Source organism: Lepidochelys kempii, chromosome 3 (genome assembly GCF_965140265.1).
Source record: "Lepidochelys kempii isolate rLepKem1 chromosome 3, rLepKem1.hap2, whole genome shotgun sequence".
In the NCBI taxonomy this organism is placed as follows: domain Eukaryota; kingdom Metazoa; phylum Chordata; order Testudines; family Cheloniidae; genus Lepidochelys; species Lepidochelys kempii.
Window position 1 is genome coordinate 95,472,308 of NC_133258.1, and position 19,525 is coordinate 95,491,832.

Here is a 19,525-nt window from a genome sequence, read left to right on the forward strand (position 1 = left end):
TTGTTTTTAGTATTCATGTTATAGTAGTGTCTAAGACAGGGGTTCTCAAACTTCATTGTATTGCGACCCCCTTCTGACAACAAAAATTACTACACAACCCCAAGAGGGGGGACTGAAGCCTGAGCCTACCCGAGCCCCGCTGCTCTGGGTGGGGGGGCAAAGCCTGAGCCCCACCGCCATGGGCAGAGGGGCCCAAAGCCCCAGGCTTCATCCTCGGGCAGGGGGCCTGTATCCTGAGCCCCGCTGCCCAGGCTGAAGCCAAAGCCTGAGCCCTGGGTGGTCCCAGCTAGTCTAATGCCAGACCTGGCATGGGGTTGTGACCCACTTTGGGGTCCTGACCCACAGTTTGAGAACTGCTACTCTAAGGTATGCTAGATTCTGTTCAGACGTAGGAAGACAGTCCCTCCCTTAAACAGCTGGTAATTGAAAGAGAGCAATGTGTGTGGAGAAGATACAAAATACCACTTAAAATTTGAGTGAAGATAGGAACGCATCTTGTTGTTTCCTTGGGTTTTTGTTGCTTGTTTTTGCTGTACTTCGGGGGTGAAGGGTGGGGAAAGCAAGAACTGGGCAGTGGTGCAGAGTTGGGTTTCTAGTAGTGATTTGAGTGATGTAAGGGTGGAGGCTGGACTGTTTTCAGAAAGTGGCTCCAAGTATAATGCGCAACAGTCAGAGGCATAAACATGTGTGAAAGGAGGCAAGGTATTAAGGACAGAACATGTAAAGCACTATTCAGCTGTTTCTAAGTGTCTCACAGTCAGTTGACTCTTTAAAATGAAGAATTTACAAGTGCTTTTACCAAATCTGAGCTTTACATTTTGCAGGGCCCTGTGCATGAAGCTCAGTGTGCAGGATCCTCAGGCAGACATCCATAACTTGTACATTAGGATGGCAAGGTGGAGAAGAGGGGAGTTCAGCAGTTGCTGTAGGGACCAACATGCTTGGGGCCAGGAGGGCTTGATGCTCTCACTTCCAATTTCATGGTGGAAGAGTGTCATGACAGGTCAGCAGGCAGGAAAAGGTGCCTTCCTAAGTTATGTTTTTCAATACTTTTTTAAATTGAACTATAGTTGTAGTACTGAATAATGTATCTAAATAATCACCAGAGTTCTTATCATTTTAAAACTGCAATAACATTTGGATTATTTGAAGAACTCCCGTGGGCTCTTGTCTGAGGTGTAAAAAAAAAATTGTTCTCTAAAAAAAGAAGGGAAGGGGAGATAAATGGGGAGGTAATCCTTAAATGGAATTCCAGAAATGAATTTAAGTGAAATATTCAGGTTTGTTGCTTCGTAAACAAATGTGTGAATGTCATCGTACACTTATTTAAGCCAATCATATTACTGATAGAATGGCTGGGACAGTAACAGGGTGACTGTTACTCTGGGAATCACTCATGTTCACTCTTTATCTGATCTTTGTTCCAGATAATTATTACGTAGTACTTGCTTTAATGTTTTTTTTTATTTGTTTAAATTAACATTTTCTTTTTCTTCCTCTTGTGCTCATAAAGATCCACATCCAGAGAACAGAAGGGTGTGACCACATGACCTGTTCACAATGTAACACTAATTTCTGTTACCGCTGTGGGGAGAGATACCGCCAGCTCCGTTTCTTTGGAGATCACACGTCAAACCTCAGTATATTTGGATGCAAATATCGCTACCTCCCTGAGAGACCGCATTTAAGGAGATTAGTGCGAGGCTCTGTCTGTGGTGAGTGGATGATGTGCCTTGCAGAGAACGGCATTATGAAGTGATGAGTGAAAAAACTATTAACTAATTAACAGTTTGTCCAAAATGCATCATAGACTTCTTATAAAGAAGTTGGGTTGTTTCAAGATGCTTCATTAAAAATATAAACAAATTTAGCATTTGGAATTTTTAATCAGAGGGTTATGGGTGAATAAGCTCTTTTTTACTTTTACCTTTTCTAATGGACTCTCTTGTATTGGAACTTTTTTGTAATCAGAGTGTTACTGTAGCAAGCAAATTGAAAAAGCTTTGCATCCCAACATAAAACTATTTTAATGGGGAACTGAAGCATATAACTTCTGGAAAGATAAACTTATAGTTGTCTTGTGCTTACACTTTCTAAGTATTCTTTTGTTGTGACTTAGGGTATTTAAATGGATCCTCTGTTCCGTGTTGTATCCTAAGAAACAAGGGTGCTGTGGTGAACATCCTTTATGAAGTACTCATATTTCCAAAAGGATTTCAACACTGGGATTCTACATTTCTCTTTTGCATTCTGTCCCATATTATTGTTTTGTACTGCACACATACATACACACAGACGTGCGCGTACATTAGTGCAGCTGTTTTGATTAGTGGGAGAATCAGCAAGCACTTTCTTGATAATGCAGTGAAAACCACATCGGTGGTCTTATATATATAAAAAACATATATATGGGAACGAAGGGCTTTGTCTCAGTGATGATACCCTCCTCTTTGTCTCACTACGAGACTTAGACCTTCAAAGTACTAATACTCATCAAAACAATGCTCATCTACAGCTGGCTGAGAATTTTCTATCAATGTTTTTCCATCAAAAAAACAGTTTCTGCAGAAAAATTTTGATTTTGTCCAAATTTGTATTGTCCTTTTTTGGTCTGCTATCTAAATGAAATATTTTGAGTCGGGTCATCCTGAATTAAAACATTTCATTTCATATCAGTTTGACATTGAACTGTGCTTATTATGGAGCCTCATGGGAGTTGTAGTTTTGACATTGCTTGGTCTGTCCTATTCTACAGTCCAAACTACATCACAATCTCCCCTTTGGTTGAACCACCATGGTGGATCATGGAAGATGTTGTCTGGCCCAGAGAGGAGAATGGGGGCATGAGGAACATGAGGTTCTATGGCAGCTCGGGTGGACACAGTTCAAACAAGCTGCAGTGAAACATTTTGATTCAGGAATATCAAAATAGTTTCAATTGAAAATGGCAAAATAAAACACTTCTGCACTTCTGGATTTACATTTTTGTAAACTTCCCATTCTGGGTAAATTTCTGATATTACAACTTCTCATCCCAGATCAGGAAGAAAGCAAATGTTAAAATATCAAAAATATACCTCAGGACAAAAATTTTGGTTTTTGACCATCAATGTTATCGCATTCGTGGCCTGCCACCTCATTGAACTTTAACTTTCAAAACCAGTATAATACAATTGAGAGTCAACATGGACTAGAAGGAAGTTATGAGGTTGGGTGAGAGGAATTCCTAACTTCCAATCTGGGGACTTCTGACGGCTTTCTGTGTGGCCTTGGGCAAGTTATTTTAACGTCTCTTGCTTTCGCCAATTCTGTAGAAAAGGGATATTACTTTACCTTTTAGGTTTTTTGGGGGGAGTAAATAATTTACATAGTGTTTCTGCATCATTTTGAGGATGCTCTTGTAAATGCTAATTTTTTTCTTATTATTCTAGTTTGTTACTCATAGTTTGACTAGGATGTGATGCTGGTGAATCGTTAACTCCTATTCAGAATATATTTTATAGTTACTACATTTTATGTGGGGAAACCTGTTGTCCTCCCTTCTCTTTTCGCTTGCTTCTGATCCCCTTTGCTTAGCTCATCATCTTTCCTTTTGCCCTGTCTCTCCCTCCACCCCACCCCACCCCACATTTATTTTCCCTTTGCTCTATCCTCTTCTTCCTTCCTGTCCCCTTCTCTCTACTCTCTGCAACCATATTACGGTCTTCTGATGGCTGTTGTGCTCTTTGCTTTTGCCATAAGAGCGGCCATACTGGTTCAGACCAGTGGTCCATCTAACCCTAGTATCCTCTCTTCTGACATTGGCCAGTGCCAGATGCTTCAGAGGGAAAGAACAGAACAGTGATCCTGTTCTCCGGTCCCAGCTTTTGGCAATGGGAAGTTTATGGACACCCAGAGCGTGGGATTGTGTCACAGACCATTTTGGATAATAGCCTTTGTTGGACCTATCCTCCATGAGCTTATCTAATTCTTTTCAGAGAACAGTTATAATTTTGGCCTTCACAATATCCCATGGCATTGAGTTCCATAGGTTAGCTATGCATTGTATGAAGAAGTGCTCCCTTTTGTTTGTTTTAAATCTGGTGTCTATTAATTTCTTTGGGTGACCTCTAGTTCTTCTGTTATATGAAGGGGTAAATAACGCTTCCACCTCTATTACATCCCTCTTTAGTTGTCTTTTTTCTAAGATGAACAGACCCAGTCTTTTTAATCTCTCCTCCTCTAGAACAGTGCTACTCAAAATGGTGGTCCGTGGACTGCTGCCGGTCCACGAGCCATCGGCTGCCGGTCTGTGCGTACATTGGAAAAAAAATTGCCAGTCCCCCAGATCAGATAGCTTGAGAAGCACTGCTCTAGAAGCTGTTCCATACCCCCTAATCGTGTTTGTTGCCCTTCTCTGCACCTTTTCCAGTTCTAATGTATCTTTTTTGAGATGAGGCAAGCAGAACATGCAGTATTCAAGGTGAGGGCATGGATTTAGATAACATGGTTTTATTTAGTGGCATTATGATATCTTCCATCCCTTTCCTAATGGTTCCTAACATTCCGTGATCTTTTTTGACTGCCTCTGCCCAATGAGCAGAAGTTTTCAGGGGACTATTCACAATCCAAGATCTCACTCCAGAGTGGTAACAGCTAATTTAGACCCCATCATTTTGTATGTATAGTTGGGATTATTTTTCTAATGTGCATTACTTTATACTTACCAGCATTGAATTTCATCTGCCGTTTTGTTGCCTAGTCACCTAGTTTAGGGAGATCCCTTTGTAACTCCTCTCAGTCATCTTTGGACTTAACTATCTCGAGTAATTTTGTATTGTTTGCAAATTTTGCCACCTCACTATTCATCCCTTTTTCCAGATCATCTATGGATTTGTTGAATAGCACAGGTCCCAGTACAGATCCTTGGGGGACTTTGCTGTTTACATCTCTCCTTTGTGAAAACTGACCATTTATTCCTACCCTTTGTTTCCTATCTTTTAGCTAGTTACTGATCCACAAAAACACCTTCCCTCTTATCCCATGACTGATTAGTTTGCTTAAGAGCTTTTGGTGAGGGAAGTTGTGAAAAGTTTTCTGAAAGTTCAAGTACAGTTTATCCACAGGATAATCCTTATCACGCGCTTGTTGACTCTCAAAGAATCCTAATAGATTGGTGAGGCATGATTTCTCTTTACAGAAACCATCTTGATTCTTCCCCAATGTATTGTGTTCATCTATGTATTGTGACAGGGTCAGGCCAGATGGCTATAGGAGAGTAATAGAAAGCAGATATATTAGCCCCAGGCTAAGTAGGTCCCTTTTCCCTGGGTAAGGTAACAGGGACGGTTCCAGAAAAATCAGGAACCTTCTGGAGACAATTAAGACAAGCTGATTAGAACACCTGCAGCCAATCAAGAAGCTGCTAGAATCAATTAAGGCAGGCTAATCAGGGCACCTGGGTTTTAAAAAGGAGCTCACTTCAGTTTGTGGTGTGCATGTGAGGAGCTGGGAGCAAGAGCCACTAGGAGCTGAGAGTGAGAACGCGGACTGTTGGAGGACTGAGGTGTACAAGCATTATCAGACACCAGGAGGAAGGTCCTGTGGTGAAGATAAAGAAGGTGTTGGGAGGAGGCCATGGGGAAGTAGCCCAGGGAGTTGTAGCTGTTGCACAGCTGTTCCAGGAGGCACTCTAGACAGGTGGATTCCACAGGGCCCTGGGCTGGAACCCTGAGTAGAAGGCAGGCCCGGGTTCCCCCCAAATCCTCCCAACTCCTGGTCAGACACAGGAGGAGTCGACCTGGACTGTGGGTTCAGAAAAACGGCCAAGCTCAGGGCTGCCGTGAAGCTCCAAGGTGAGGAAATCCGCCAATAAGCGCAAGACCCACCAAGGTAGAGCAGGAACTTTGTCACAGTATCTGATAATTTTGTTCTTTACTATAGTTTCAACCAAATGCCTGGTACTGAAGTTAGACTTACTGGCCTGTAATTGCCAGGATCACCCCTAAAGCCATTTTTAAAAATCGGCATTACCTTAACTACCTTCCAGTCATCTGGTAGACATTTATTTAAGTGATGGGTTACATACCACAGTTAGAAGTTCTGCAATTTCATATTTGAGTTCCTTTAGAACTCTTGGGTAAATACCATTTGGTCTTGGTGACTTATTACTGTTTAATTTATCAATTTGTTCCAAAATCTCTTCTACTGACACCTCAATCTAGGACAGTTCCTCAGATTTGTCACCTAAAAAGAATGGCTCAGGTGTGGGAATCAACCTAACATCCTTTGCAATGAAGACTATTGCATAGAATTCATTTAGCTACTTGGCAACAACCTGGTCTCCTTTAAATGTTTCTTTAGCACCTTGATCATCCAGTGTCCCACACTGACTTTTTGGTAGGCTTCTGACGTACTTAAAAAAAATTGCTGTTAGTTTTTATGTCCTTAACTAGTTACTTTTCAAATTCTTTCTTGTTCTGTCTTATTATACTTGACTTACTAAAGTTTCTATTTTCCTCAGAAGGATTTGACTTCAAATTTTTAGAGGATGCCTTTTTACCTCTAACTGGTTCTTTTACTCTCCTGTTCAGCCATGGTGGCATTTTTTGGTCCTCTTACTGTTTATTGTGGTTTATATATATATTTAGTTTAAGCCTCTATTATGGTGTTTTAAAATAGTCTCCATGCACTTTGCAGGCATTTCACCCTTGTGACTGTTCCTTTTTATTTCCATTTAATTAACTTTCTTATTTTTGTGTAGTTCCCCTTTCTGACAGTAAATGCTACTGTGGTGGGTTTCTTTGGTATTTTAACCCCCCTACAAGGTTTTTAAATTTAATTACCATATGGCTACTATTACCCAGTGGTTCAGCTATATTCACCTCTTGGACCGTATTCTGTTGTTGCGCTTTGCACTAAATTAAGAATTGCCCATATACTTTTGTAGACATACTCTGTGGTAGTATCACTAACAGTAGCAGCAGCTCTCCACTCCATTCATTCAATACACTCAAAAAATAATTGTTAACACCCAGCAATCAGACATGAAGGGGTTACAAATGTAGTCCCATGGTCTAAAAGCAAGCAATTGATAAGAATCTGTCTAAGAACATGCAATCATGAAAAATCTAGACTTTAGGTTCCAAATGGGTAGGTATATACTGTGTGTGCTAAAATACGGGAAAGCAATTGTAAAACAAAACAGAAGTAACTTTTCTGACAAATGCCCTATTCTAATTAACATTTTGTTGAGGGCACATTTAGAAATGTGGGTTCACAAAAATGTGCGCACAGACTTCGCGAGCATGACTGCTCACACATTTCTGGAAACCTGGCCTTTTGTCTAATTTTCATCTGTTAAAAACTGATGGCAGTGTGTGATGGGTTCCCTGGGGTGCAACCTGGAACTGGGGTACTGCTGAGCCCTCTGTGTCACCAACCTGGGCTCCCTCTCACACTGTGATGCTCCAGGTCCTGCACTTAACACAGACGTCCACAGGCAGGGACACACCCAACTGCTTTTGCCAGCCACTCATGAACCAACAATAGACTCCAGCCAGTTCCCCCTACTCCCCAGCCTAGGATCCCAGGGCTTTACAGTCCTGTTCTGGTCAGAAGCCTGACCAATGTAAGTTTATTACCTAGTCCACCACTTCTACAAAGGAAAGTGGACGTGAACCAGCTTTTGTACACTGAGCAGATTCCCCAAGCACTTCAAGCAAAACACACTATTTGAGGTAAGATATGAAACAGATTTATTAACTACAGAAAGATAGATTTTAAGTGATTATAAGTAGTAAGCATACAGATCAAAGTTGGCTACCCAAGATATAAAAGTAAAATCGCAATTTTAGTTCTATAAACTAGACAGGATTTAAATCAAGCAGTGTCTCACTCTCAAGGTATAGTTCCTTAATTCACAAGATGGGATTTTCCTTTCCGGCCTGGGACCATCTCCTCAGTTCAGTCTTTGTTCTCCAGACATGTTTCTGGGTATTGAGATGTGGGGGAAGTGAGGCCAAATGATGTCATTTCCCCTCTTTTATAGGTTCTTCATGCTTGCTGGAAGGATCTATTGCTATGAGTTAAGCAGTCTCTGTTGTCTACGTGCTCTCTCTGAGAGGTCTCCATTGTATACAGTTCCTGGGGTAATCTTTGTGAGTGTGTATTTCCCTTAATGGGCTATCAATGCTGTCTGGCTTCTCCATTGTTGTACCTGAAAAGCTGGTTGTGTGTGTTTCCAGCTTCACAATAAAAAGAAAAGGAGGACCTTAGAGACTAACAAATTTATTTGAGCATAAGCTTTCGTGAGCTACAGCTCACTTCATCGGATGCATTCAGTGGAAAATACAGTGGGGAGATTTATATACACAGAGAACATGAAACAATGGGCGTTATCATACACACTTCGGGTAAGGTGAGCTCTTACCAGCAGGAGAGCGGGGGGCAAAAAACCTTTTGTAGTGATAATCAAGGTGGGCCATTTCCAGCAGTTGACAAGAACGTGTGAGTAACAGCGGGGGGGATAAACATGGGGAAATAGTTTTACTTTGTGTAATGACCCATCCATTCCTAGTCTTTATTCAAGCCTAAGTTAATTGTACCCAGTTGGCAAATTAATTCCAATTCAGCAGTCTCTCGTTGGAGTCGGTTTTTGAAGTTTTTTTGTTGAAGAATTGCCACTTTTAGGTCTGTAATCGAGTGACCAAAGAGATTGAAGTGTTGTCCGACTGGTTTTTGAATGTTATAATTCTTGACGTCTGATTTGTGTCCATTTATTCTTTTATGTAGAGACTGTCCAGTTTGACCAATGTACATGGCAGAGGGGCATTGTGGCACATGATGGCATATATCACATTGGTAGATGTGCAGGTGAACAAGCCTCTGATAGTGTGGCTGATGTGATTAGGCCCTATGATGGTGTCCCCTGAATAGATATGTGGACACAGTTGGCAACGGGCTTTGTTGCAAGGATAGGTTCCTGGGTTAGTGGTTCTGTTAAGTGGTATGTGGTTGTTGGTGAGTATTTGCTTCAGGTTGGGGGGCTGTCTGTAGGCAAGGACTGGCCTGTCTCCCAAGATTTGTGAGAGTGTTGGATCATCCTTCAGGATAGGTTGTAGATCCTTGATGATGCGTTGGAGAGGTTTTAGTGGGGGCTGAAGGTGATGGCTAGTGGCTTTCTGTTATTTTCTTTGTTAGGCCTGTCCTGTAGTAGGTAACTTCAGAGTACTCTTCTGGCTCTGTCAATCTGTTTCTTCACTTCAGCAGGTGGGTATTGTAGTTGTAAGAACGCTTGATAGAGATCTTGTAGGTATTTGTCTCTGTCTGAGGGGTTGGAGGAAATGCGGTTGTATCGCAGAGCGTGGCTGTAGACGATGGATCGTGTGGTGTGGTCAGGGTGAAAGCTGGAGGCATGTAGGTAGGAATAGCGGTCAGTAGGTTTCCGGTATAGGGTGGTGTTTATGTGACCATTGTTTATTAGCACTGTAGTGTCCAGGAAGTGGATCTCTTGTGTGGACTGGACCAGGCTGAGGTTGATGGTGGGATGGAAATTGTTGAAATCATGGTGGAATTCCGCAAGGGGTTCTTTTCCATGGGTCCAGATGATGAAGATGTCATCAATATAGCACAAGTAGAGTAGGGGCGTTAGGGGACGAGAGCTGAGGAAGCGTTGTTCTAAATCAGCCATAAAAATGTTGGCATACTGTGGGGCCATGCGGGTACCCATAGCAGTGCCACTGATCTGAAGGTATACATTGTCCCCAAATGTAAAATAGTTATGGGTAAGGACAAAGTCACAATGTTCAGCCACCAGGTTAGCCGTGACATTATCGGGGATAGTGTTCTTGACGGCTTGTAGTCCATCTTTGTGTGGAATGTTGGTGTAGAGGGCTTCTACATCCATAGTGGCCAGGATGGTGTTATCAGGAAGATCACCGATGGACTGTAGTTTCCTCAGGAAGTCAGTGGTGTCTCGAAGGTAGCTGGGAGTGCTGGTAGTGTAGGGCCTGAGTAGGGAGTCTACGTAGCCAGACAATCAAGACTATCAAGCATTCTTACAACTACAATACCCACCTGCGGAAGTGAAGAAACAGATTGATAGAGCCAGAAGAGTTCCCAGAAGTCACCTACTACAGGACGGGCCTAACAAAGAAAATAACAGAACGCCACTAGCCATCACCTTCAGCCCCCAACTAAAACCCCTCCAACGCATTATTAAGGATCTACAACCTATCCTGAAGGATGACCCAACACTCTCACAAATCTTGGGAGACAAGCCCGTTGCCAACTGTGCCCACATATCTATTCAGGGGACACCATCACAGGGCCTAATCACATCAGCCACAATATCAAAGGCTCGTTCACCTGCACATCCACCAATGTGATATATGCCATCATGTGCCAGCAATGCCCCTCTGCCATGTACATTGGTCAAACTGGACAGTCTCTACGTAAAAGAATAAATGGACACAAATCAGATGTCAAGAATTATAACATTCATAAACCAGTCGGAGAACACTTCAATCTCTCTGGTCACGCAATTACAGACATGAATGTCGCTATCTTAAAACAAAAAAACTTCAAATCCAGACTCCAGCGAGAAACTGCTGAATTGGAATTCATTTGCAAATCGGATACTATTAAATTAGGCTTAAATAGAGACTGGGAGTTGCTAAGTCATTATGCAAGGTAGCCTATTTCCCCTTGTTTTTTCCTCCCCCCTCCCCCCCCCCAGATGTTCTGGTTAAACTTGGATTTATGCTGGAAATGGCCCACCTTGATTATCATACACATTGTAAAGAGAGTGGTCAGTTTGGATGAGCTATTGCCAGCAGGAGAGTGAGTTTGTGTGTGTGTGTGTGGGGAGGGGTGTGAGAGAACCTGGATTTGTGCTGGAAATGGCCCACCTAGATTATCATGCACATTGTAGGGAGAGTGGTCACTTTGGATAAGCTATTACCAGCAGGAGAGTGAGTTTGTGTGTGTGTGTGTTTTTTTTGGGGGGGGGGGGGGTGAGAAAACCTGGATTTGTGCTGGAAATGGCCCACCTTGATTATCATACACATTGTGAAGAGAGTGGTCACTTTGGATGGGCTATTACCAGCAGGAGAGTGAGTTTGTGTGTGGGGGTGGGGGGGCAGAGGGTGAGAAAACCTGGATTTGTGCTTGAAATGGCCCAACTTGATTATCATACACATTGTAAGGAGAGTGATCACTTTAGATAAGCTATTACCAGCAGGAGAGTGGGATGGGAGGAGGTATTGTTTCATGGTCTTTGTGTATATAATGTCTTCTGCAGTTTCCACAGTATGCATCCAATGAAGTGAGCTGTAGCTCACGAAAGCTTATGCTCAAATAAATTGGTTAGTCTCTAAAGTGCCAGAAGTACTCCTTTTCTTTTTGCGAATACAGACTAACACGGCTGTTACTCTGAAACCTGTGTGTGTCTTGTGGCTCTTGAACTTCTGAAGATTATCATATGCGGCTCAGAGTGTCAATAAATGTGGCTACCCCTGGTATAGGCAATCCATCAGAAAAGCTCCAGCTGTTAGCTTTCTTATTGATCTGAAATAAAATAGATAACCTAATATGTTTGTATAAATTTAGTCTTTGTTGCCAAATGACACTTGAACTGGATACTATTAATAAGAATATTAGGAGTTCATATAGCCCTTCTGGAGGAGATCTTTGCATTTCCCAAAGAGGTTTAAACCCTCAGTCTTACATGCTATTTTTGGGACCTAGCAAAGAGATAAATAATTTTGCGTGTTTTCCAATTATCCTTGTTCTTTTTTTAAACTTTCTAATAGGAAATTGATCTGCATCATCTTGCTTGCAAAAAGTGAGTTTCAATGTCCAGATACTATGACTGTGCCTTTTTCTAAAACTACAAGGGAGAGATGGGCCAAAACAAGAACTTCTTCTTTTTTTCAATGAACCCCTGTATGTGGGTTTTAGTTTGGATAAATTTAATCTGGATCTGAACCAACCCTAGTTTTGACTCTTCAAAACCTAAGTGACAAAAATATATTACAAATTCCATGCTGCCTTCATGCTAAAGCATTAACTTATTACTCCATGGCTAGTGCTACAGTAAAGTAAATAATTAGTTCTGATCAGTATAAATACATCTAGTTCATCAGGCTTATCACAATGCAGCTGTCCAAAATTAAATACTACTCATGCATCTGTGATCTCTAAATATACAACAAATACAGAAATCTGACTGAAAAAGGTTATGTTTGTATGTATGTATTAATGAGACCCATTGGTAAGATCTAAATGAAAGTCCATATACATAATTTAACAATAAAATCAATATTTTACTACTTCGTAGTCTATTGTTATAGATCTGCAAGAAACAACCATATTTCTATTGTTACAGCAAAAAACCAAACAAACCCCAAACCCCCAAAAAACAATACTCTACCAAAAAAACTCCATCACTAGATTATTGGAAAATATTATCAGGTTTTTTTTGTTTTTTGAGGAAATACTGTTTAAATACTGATGTGGAGGTAACAAATAAATGCAGCCCCAGTAATCCTTGAATCAGAGTTAAATTTGTTGTGTTATGATGACAATACATTTCTCCATGTTTGGTCTGTGTAAGATTTGATGTCCTTAGCTCTTCATTTCCTTGTTTGTAAGTGCTCTTGTGACTTAGATTTTCTTGATAAGTTAGTAAGAGTAGTACAATGCAAAACCTCAGCCTGTGTTTACTCACTGAATTTTACTGTAGGGCAGTATGTCCCTTGGTCTGCGCCGCTTCCAGCAGCTCCCATTGGCTTGGAGCAGCGAATCGCAGCCACTGGGAGCCATGATCGGCGGAACCTGCGGACGCGGCAGGTAAACAAACGGGCCCGGCCCGCCAGGGGCTTTCCCTGCACAAGCGGTGGAACAAGTTTGGGAACCACTGCTGTAGGGTTTCTCTCTGGGGCAACCTCTGTTTTAGCTCACTACTTCCCTGTGAAACTCTGACCTCCTCAGTGTGGATGGAGCTAATTGGAGCCACCTGCCTACATAATTCAGTAGTAATTACCTTGAATTTTGGTGTAAGGTTTTAGCACCTGAACCTAGGATGACACAATCAGAAAATTCTGCATTGATATACATGGTCCTAATGTCTTCCTGTTACAGAAGGGAAACAGGCTTTTTTAAAAAAGGAGGACTTGTGGCACCTTATAGAGACTAACAAATTTATTTGAGCAGAAGCTTTCATGAGCTACAGCTCACTTCAAATGAAGTGAGCTGTAGCTCATGAAAGCTTCTGCTCAAATAAATTTGTTAGTCTCTAATGTGCCACAAGTCCTCCTTTTCTTTTTGCGGATACAGACTAACACGGCTGCTACTCTGAAACCAGGCTTTTTTTATGTTGCTCTAGTACAAGATGTGGAAATAAAAAATATATGGGTAGCAAAATACCATGGAATTTCAGCAAATCTCAGAGGAGAAAATTGAAAAATAAAACCAGAATGGTTTGAATCGAATTAGGACTCAAGATTGCTGAGGAGAAGGCATTAGGCTGTAGATTAGATTTAGTGTATAATTTGGTTGTCTGAATCAGGGAAATGTTATGTATTAAATGGCATCAGTCTCTTATGAGCTTGTCTACTGATAATTCCTTCATTCAGGAAGGTGGAAAATGCTGAAACTGAGCTGATATTTACAAGATTTCAGCTCAACTTGTGAATTCTGCCTTATTCAATGGTGGAAATCTTGTGAGATCAGCTAAAATCTTGTAAGATTTTCACCGTCTTGTGCAGAGAGTCTGTTCTTGTGAACTTTCAAGTATCTCTGAACCAGAACTGGAAAATAGTTTAATTCCAGTTTTGGATCTGGCCTTGAACTAAAACTGTATGGGTTTGTTTGGTTCTTGTAGTTGTGAATCCAGATCTCATTATACTATGGGAAATTTTGGAGAGATTCTTATAATGCTAGTTCTTGGTCAGTCGCTACTTGGAGCAGGATTGAAGAAGGTTATAAAGGGGAGACAACACAATGTAACTTGTAGGAAAATAACATCTATGGAGTATAGCAGGGGTAGGCAACCGATGGCACACGTGCCAAAGGCGGCACACGAGCTGATTTTCAGTGGCCCTCACACTGCCCGGGTCCTGGCCATCAGTCCAGGGCGCTCTGCATTTTAATTTAATTTTAAATGAAGCTTCTTAAATATTTTAAAAACCTTATTTACTTTACATACAACAATAGTTGAGTTTTATATTTTAGACATATAGAAAGAGACCTTCTAAAAACGTTAAAATGTGTTACTGGCACGCGAAACCTTAAAGTAGAGTGAATACATAAAGACTCGGCACACCACTTCTGAAAGGTTGCCGACCCCTGGAGTATAAATGAAAACAACTCTTTAATGTAGAGAAGTGGGATTTCCTGATTGTCAGTCCTATAGCAAAATGAATTGGCATTTAGGTCTGGAACTCATGGAAGAATGGCGGGAGCGGTAGTGAGGAAGTGGAGTGCCATATGATTGAAATGCTGCTGGAGATATTTCACTTTGATTTCTGTTTTGGAAGGAAAAACGCTTAGCTTAAACAAAAATCTAAGTCTGTGCTTTAAAATGTTTTGAATTTGGTTTTTACCACGCAATCCTGATTCCAATTTTAGCGTTTATATAAAAAGGGAAAGATTTGCGCAGCAGACTTGGCAGACTTGCTGTTCAGAAGCAAATGTTTCAGTCAGGAAAAACTGCACGTGTCTCCGTGGCAGACTGTCTAGTTAAAAATTATTAAAAGAAATTAGAGAAAGGGGGGAAAACATACAGCTGAAGTGATTGTTCCTTTCCTCACTTTGGCCCTATCTTTCACCGTGCCTTCAACCAGCAGATTTTTTTAAAAGGGATTTTGTCCACGGTCTCCAGAGAAAGCAGTAAGACTAAGCATCTGGTGTCCAAAAAATTAGCAGATTTCATCTCTACCCTACCTAGCCTTCATTCGGCTGAATTGTAGAAAACAGGATGATCAGACTAAGGCCTGCTCTACACCTAAAACTTAGGTTGACCTATCTGTGTCATGTAGGGGTGTAGTTAAGCTGACCCTAAGCCACAGTGTCTACATTGCTAGGTCAGTGGAAGAATTCCTCCATAGACCTGACTTCCACCTCTTAATGAGGTGGATTTACTACAGCAATGGAAAAACCCTTCCATTGCTGTAGCACGTGTCTACACGTCTGTGCTACAGTGATGTCTCTGCAGCTGTAGTGCTTGTAGCGTAGATGTAGCCTAACTTGGGTTTGTTATGGCAGGGATTATGAATCCCGCGGTCACTGAAAATGGGGGAAAAAATACACAGCTCGTTTAAATTTTATTAAAGCATTATCTGACTCCAATTAACTGCATTAAATGGTAAATCATGTGCTGCATTACGGATTACATGCTACATAGCAGGGCAAAACAAAAACCATAAAACAGATTCCGTTATAACAACTGAAGCTTTTACATCAGAAATAACTGTTTAAAAACTTGCTCTAGTTCTAAGATTTAGAAATATTATGTTCTTACACCTGTTTATTCTATCTTCTACTCCCCCCCGCCCTTCTCAAGACTGAGTGCCTGATTCAGCAGGGTAGATAGTCATGCATTTATGCACTGCAGAAACCAGCATATGTCTCCAGTGTCCAGTCTTTGTTAGACATCTGCATGCAGATGCCAGGCTTATTTATTACTGACCTGATAATAAGTCCTCATATATGTATTTGATTTTTTTTTAATCCAGATGGGAACTGAGAATAGTATTTGCAGACTAGCTAGATCTGCCTGTATTTGTGTTTACGTATATTATCAGTACAGATACTGGAGTGATTCCATAGTTAAAGTGTGTATTGAAATTTGTGCATAAATAGACGAAACATTCCATTTTATGCTAGTGGTTGAATTCAGTGTCCAAATAACTCAGTAGAACAATAGCTTTTTTTAAAAAGTTTTTTTTAGTGTAATTTTAATAACACATGTAGAGTAAAAGATTTCTTGGAGGGAGTAAATAGAGGATCTGCAGTGTTTTGAGGTGGATTTGGAGTACCAGTTTGGAGTACCAGTTCTCTCACCCTGAAGAAAAATATCATGAAATATACCAGAACAACATGAAAAGGTACAGTAGAACCTCAGAGTTACGAACACCAGAGTTATGAACTGCCAGTCAACCACACACCTCATTTGAAACTGGATGTACACAATCATTCAGCAAAAAAGTCCCCCAAAAACCAAACAAATACTGTACAGCACAGTACTGTGTTAAACGTAAACTACTAAAAAATAAAGTTTAAAAGAAGGATTTGACAAGGTAAGGAAACTGTTTCTGTGCTCGTTTCATTTAAATTCAGATGGTCAAAAGCAGCATTTTTCTTCTGCATAATAAAGTTTTAAAGCTGTATTAAGTCAATGTTTGGTTATAAACTTCTGAAAGAACAACCACTATGTTTTATTCAGAGTTACGAACAACCTCCATTCCCAAGGTGTTCCTAACTCTGAGGTTCTGCTGTAGCTGGAATTGCTTGGAGTTATTCTCCCATTGTCAGATAATCTTGTGCAATTAGCTTCCACTTAATTAAGGTGTAGAATTCTAAAAGTTTTTCTTTTTAAGTTTGGGTATTTACTTAGTCTCCAGTATTTCTCAGCATTTAATGTTTCCTATAATAGTGATTGACTGCATCATGATCCTTGTGCATTGGTTGGACTAGATTCTCAGCTAGTGTAAATTGGTAGAGACTCCACTAAAGGCAATGGATCTTCACCAGTTTACACCAGCTGTGTATCTTGCCCAGTGGGTTCTATATAGAGGCCATAACTATGCATTTTGTTTACAATGAGAAACCAGTTCTTTAGTGTGGTGGCTATGGCAGACCCCTTTTTAGCAGTGGAATTCATTACAATTTATGCTTCTGTTTCATATGATTCATCAGAAATATTCTGTTGTGGACTCATGTCGTATCTGCTTCTCCTCAGCTTAAAGTGGACAGTGGATATACCAGCGAGTAGTAGAAAATGTACTGCAATGGACAGTCCTGCACTGGCAGGACTAGGTACTTATTGTCCTAATTAATCTTACAACTGTAAGTTCAGTGACTCTATTAACTGAATTTGAAGGCACAGATGGGCTGGTTACAAGCAGTAATCTAGGTATTTCTCTCCGGGGTGAGAATTCTCCTCTTGCCCTCCCCCCTATCACTTAAGTTTCTTGCCCTAATGAGTTCCATTCATTCTGATAAACAGAGGTGTTCTGTTGCTGTCCCTCACTTTTTTTTAGTGTTCTAATTTAGATATTTCATACATTTTATACAAATAGTTTCTTCAGTTAAACCCCATGAACGGTGATGTGTTAAGCAGTAACTGTTATTTTTTTACTGCTGCCAAGCATGCTGACCAATATCATCTGGAACGGATTGATTTAAGTCACTGATTTTAATTACACCTCTACCAAATATAATGTGACCCGATATAACACGGGTTCACATACAACGCAGTAAAGTAGCGCTCTGGGGGGCGGGGCTGCTTTAATAATGGAAATGCTCGAGGCCAAAGCAAGTTCAATATAACGCAGTTTCACCTATAAAGCGGTAGGATTTTTTGGCTCCCAAGGACAGCATTATACCGGGGTAGAGGTGTATAATTAAATCAGCAAATGGGAAACCTTAAAGATAGAATCATAGAATATCAGGGTTGGAAGGGACCTCCGGAGGTCATCTAGTCCAATCCCCTGCTAGACCAATCCCCAATTTTTGCCCTAGATCCCTAAATGGCCCCCTCAAGGATTGAACTCACAACCCTGGGTTTAGCAGGCCAATGCTCAAACCACTGAGCTATCCCTCCCCCAGCCTTGATTAAAATTGATTTAAGTCAAGATTTTCTGTTTACTGATTTAAATAACTGATTTTAATCTTGGTTTGCATTTGTACCTTTTAGTTATTTCTTAAAGAATGGTTGATATTGGTAGGTTGGTAACCAGTGAAACCTTGATTTGAAACTAAATATAGCCTTTGCTACTTCTTGTTAACCAGGAGAATACACTCTATCTATGCATGTTTAAGTAACTATATAGATGTGACATTCCCCAGGGTACAATCTGGATAGTTGAATAGCTGTGTCCTCTCAACCCTCCAACCTCGGGTGCCTTTCACACTGCTTTGCTGTGAGAACAACCACTCCTTGCCTTTTAACATACAGCCTCTAGCATGCAAAATTACTCCCAGCTGAATTATATGAGTGCTTCTAGCCAGCCACTTCTAAATTATGTTGCAGAGTGAAACCAGCAAATTCTCAGTCCCAGACTTGTCCCAAGAAATGTGTGTCTTGTCCTGCCCAACTCTTTTTCTTTCCGTGCAGTACAAGCTCATAGAAAGTCCATCATTTCATTAAAAGAAAATGATATGCACAAACCCTGTTATCTCAGGTTCCAGACACTTCAATCCAAACACATACTGATTTAGATAAAGCAAGTTTATTAACTACAGAAAGATAGATTTTAAGTGATTACAAGTAATGAGGCATAAAAGTCAGAATTGGTTACAAAGAAATAAAAGGTAAATGCAAACTAATACCTAATTTATGAAGCTAAATGAATTCAAAGCACAGGTTTTTTTCACCACATGCTTTCACTGGCTGACCTCCTTTAGTCAGGACCACTCCCTTAGTTCACTGATGCGTCCTTTGTCTTTCAAACATTGTTGATGCTGTGAGTGGAGATGAGGTGAAAGAAAGTGATTTGTGTCCTCTGTTCCTCATTTTTATATCTTTTACTCTTTGAGAATCCTCTCCAGCTGGGGTTCAGGTGATAGCCAGTCTGCTTACATGGAAACCCCAAGCTGTTCCATTGCCAAAATGTAAATTTCTCACTGACGCCCTTCTTCCTGTTAAAGAATGAACACTCAACCCAGTAATAGTTCACTTGATTATGTTGACACATGGCTGAGGTACTTGCTAACCTTTTGTCTCTGAGCAACTGGTCTGGGTTGTTTTTCTAACTTGGAACATGTCTCAGCAATGTCATAGAGTAAAATTTTATAATTTTACCTACAATGTTGCACACATTTTACCAGGAAATAATATTTAGTAGATTTGTGAGTTTTCAAACAATACCGCACAATGCATAGTTTGTTCAAAATTTATCATAGTCTTGTAAAAGTGATGAACATAAGGGTAAAGGCTGTCATGAGAGATTAATGTACATTTATTCAGATTCTTAATTTTTACATTTTTTATTATAAAATGCTGAATCACACATTTCTTTACTAAATTGATTTTTTTTTTACTTGTGACTTGTGTTAAACTATATTTGGATGGTAATTGGAATTCAATTATAAATTCACAGACTGCATTTTAATATTTTTTTAAATAAACTACCATAACTATGCTGGTTACAGAATAAGAAAGTTTATCAAAATATGTTTTTTATTTAAAATGGCTGTATTAAAGGAATTCTTACATGTAGTTACTGAATTCCACTGATTGTTTCTGGCCACTGTCCTTCAAGATTTTAGAACTATTAGATCTCATCCTCTCACAGCTAGTTTTTATTCATAGATTGGAATT

General features: G+C 40.4%; 1 protein-coding gene across 1 annotated transcript in view; it reads left to right on the forward strand.

Annotated features, from left to right (window-relative positions):
• RNF217 (ring finger protein 217) overlaps positions 1-19,525 on the forward strand; it is a 99,340-nt gene that overhangs the window by 59,554 nt on the left and 20,261 nt on the right. Inside the window, exon 4 of the mRNA XM_073337202.1 lies at positions 1,514-1,715. Within this exon, the coding sequence (XP_073193303.1) occupies positions 1,514-1,715 (202 nt within the window). The remainder of the gene's footprint in view (positions 1-1,513; positions 1,716-19,525) is intronic.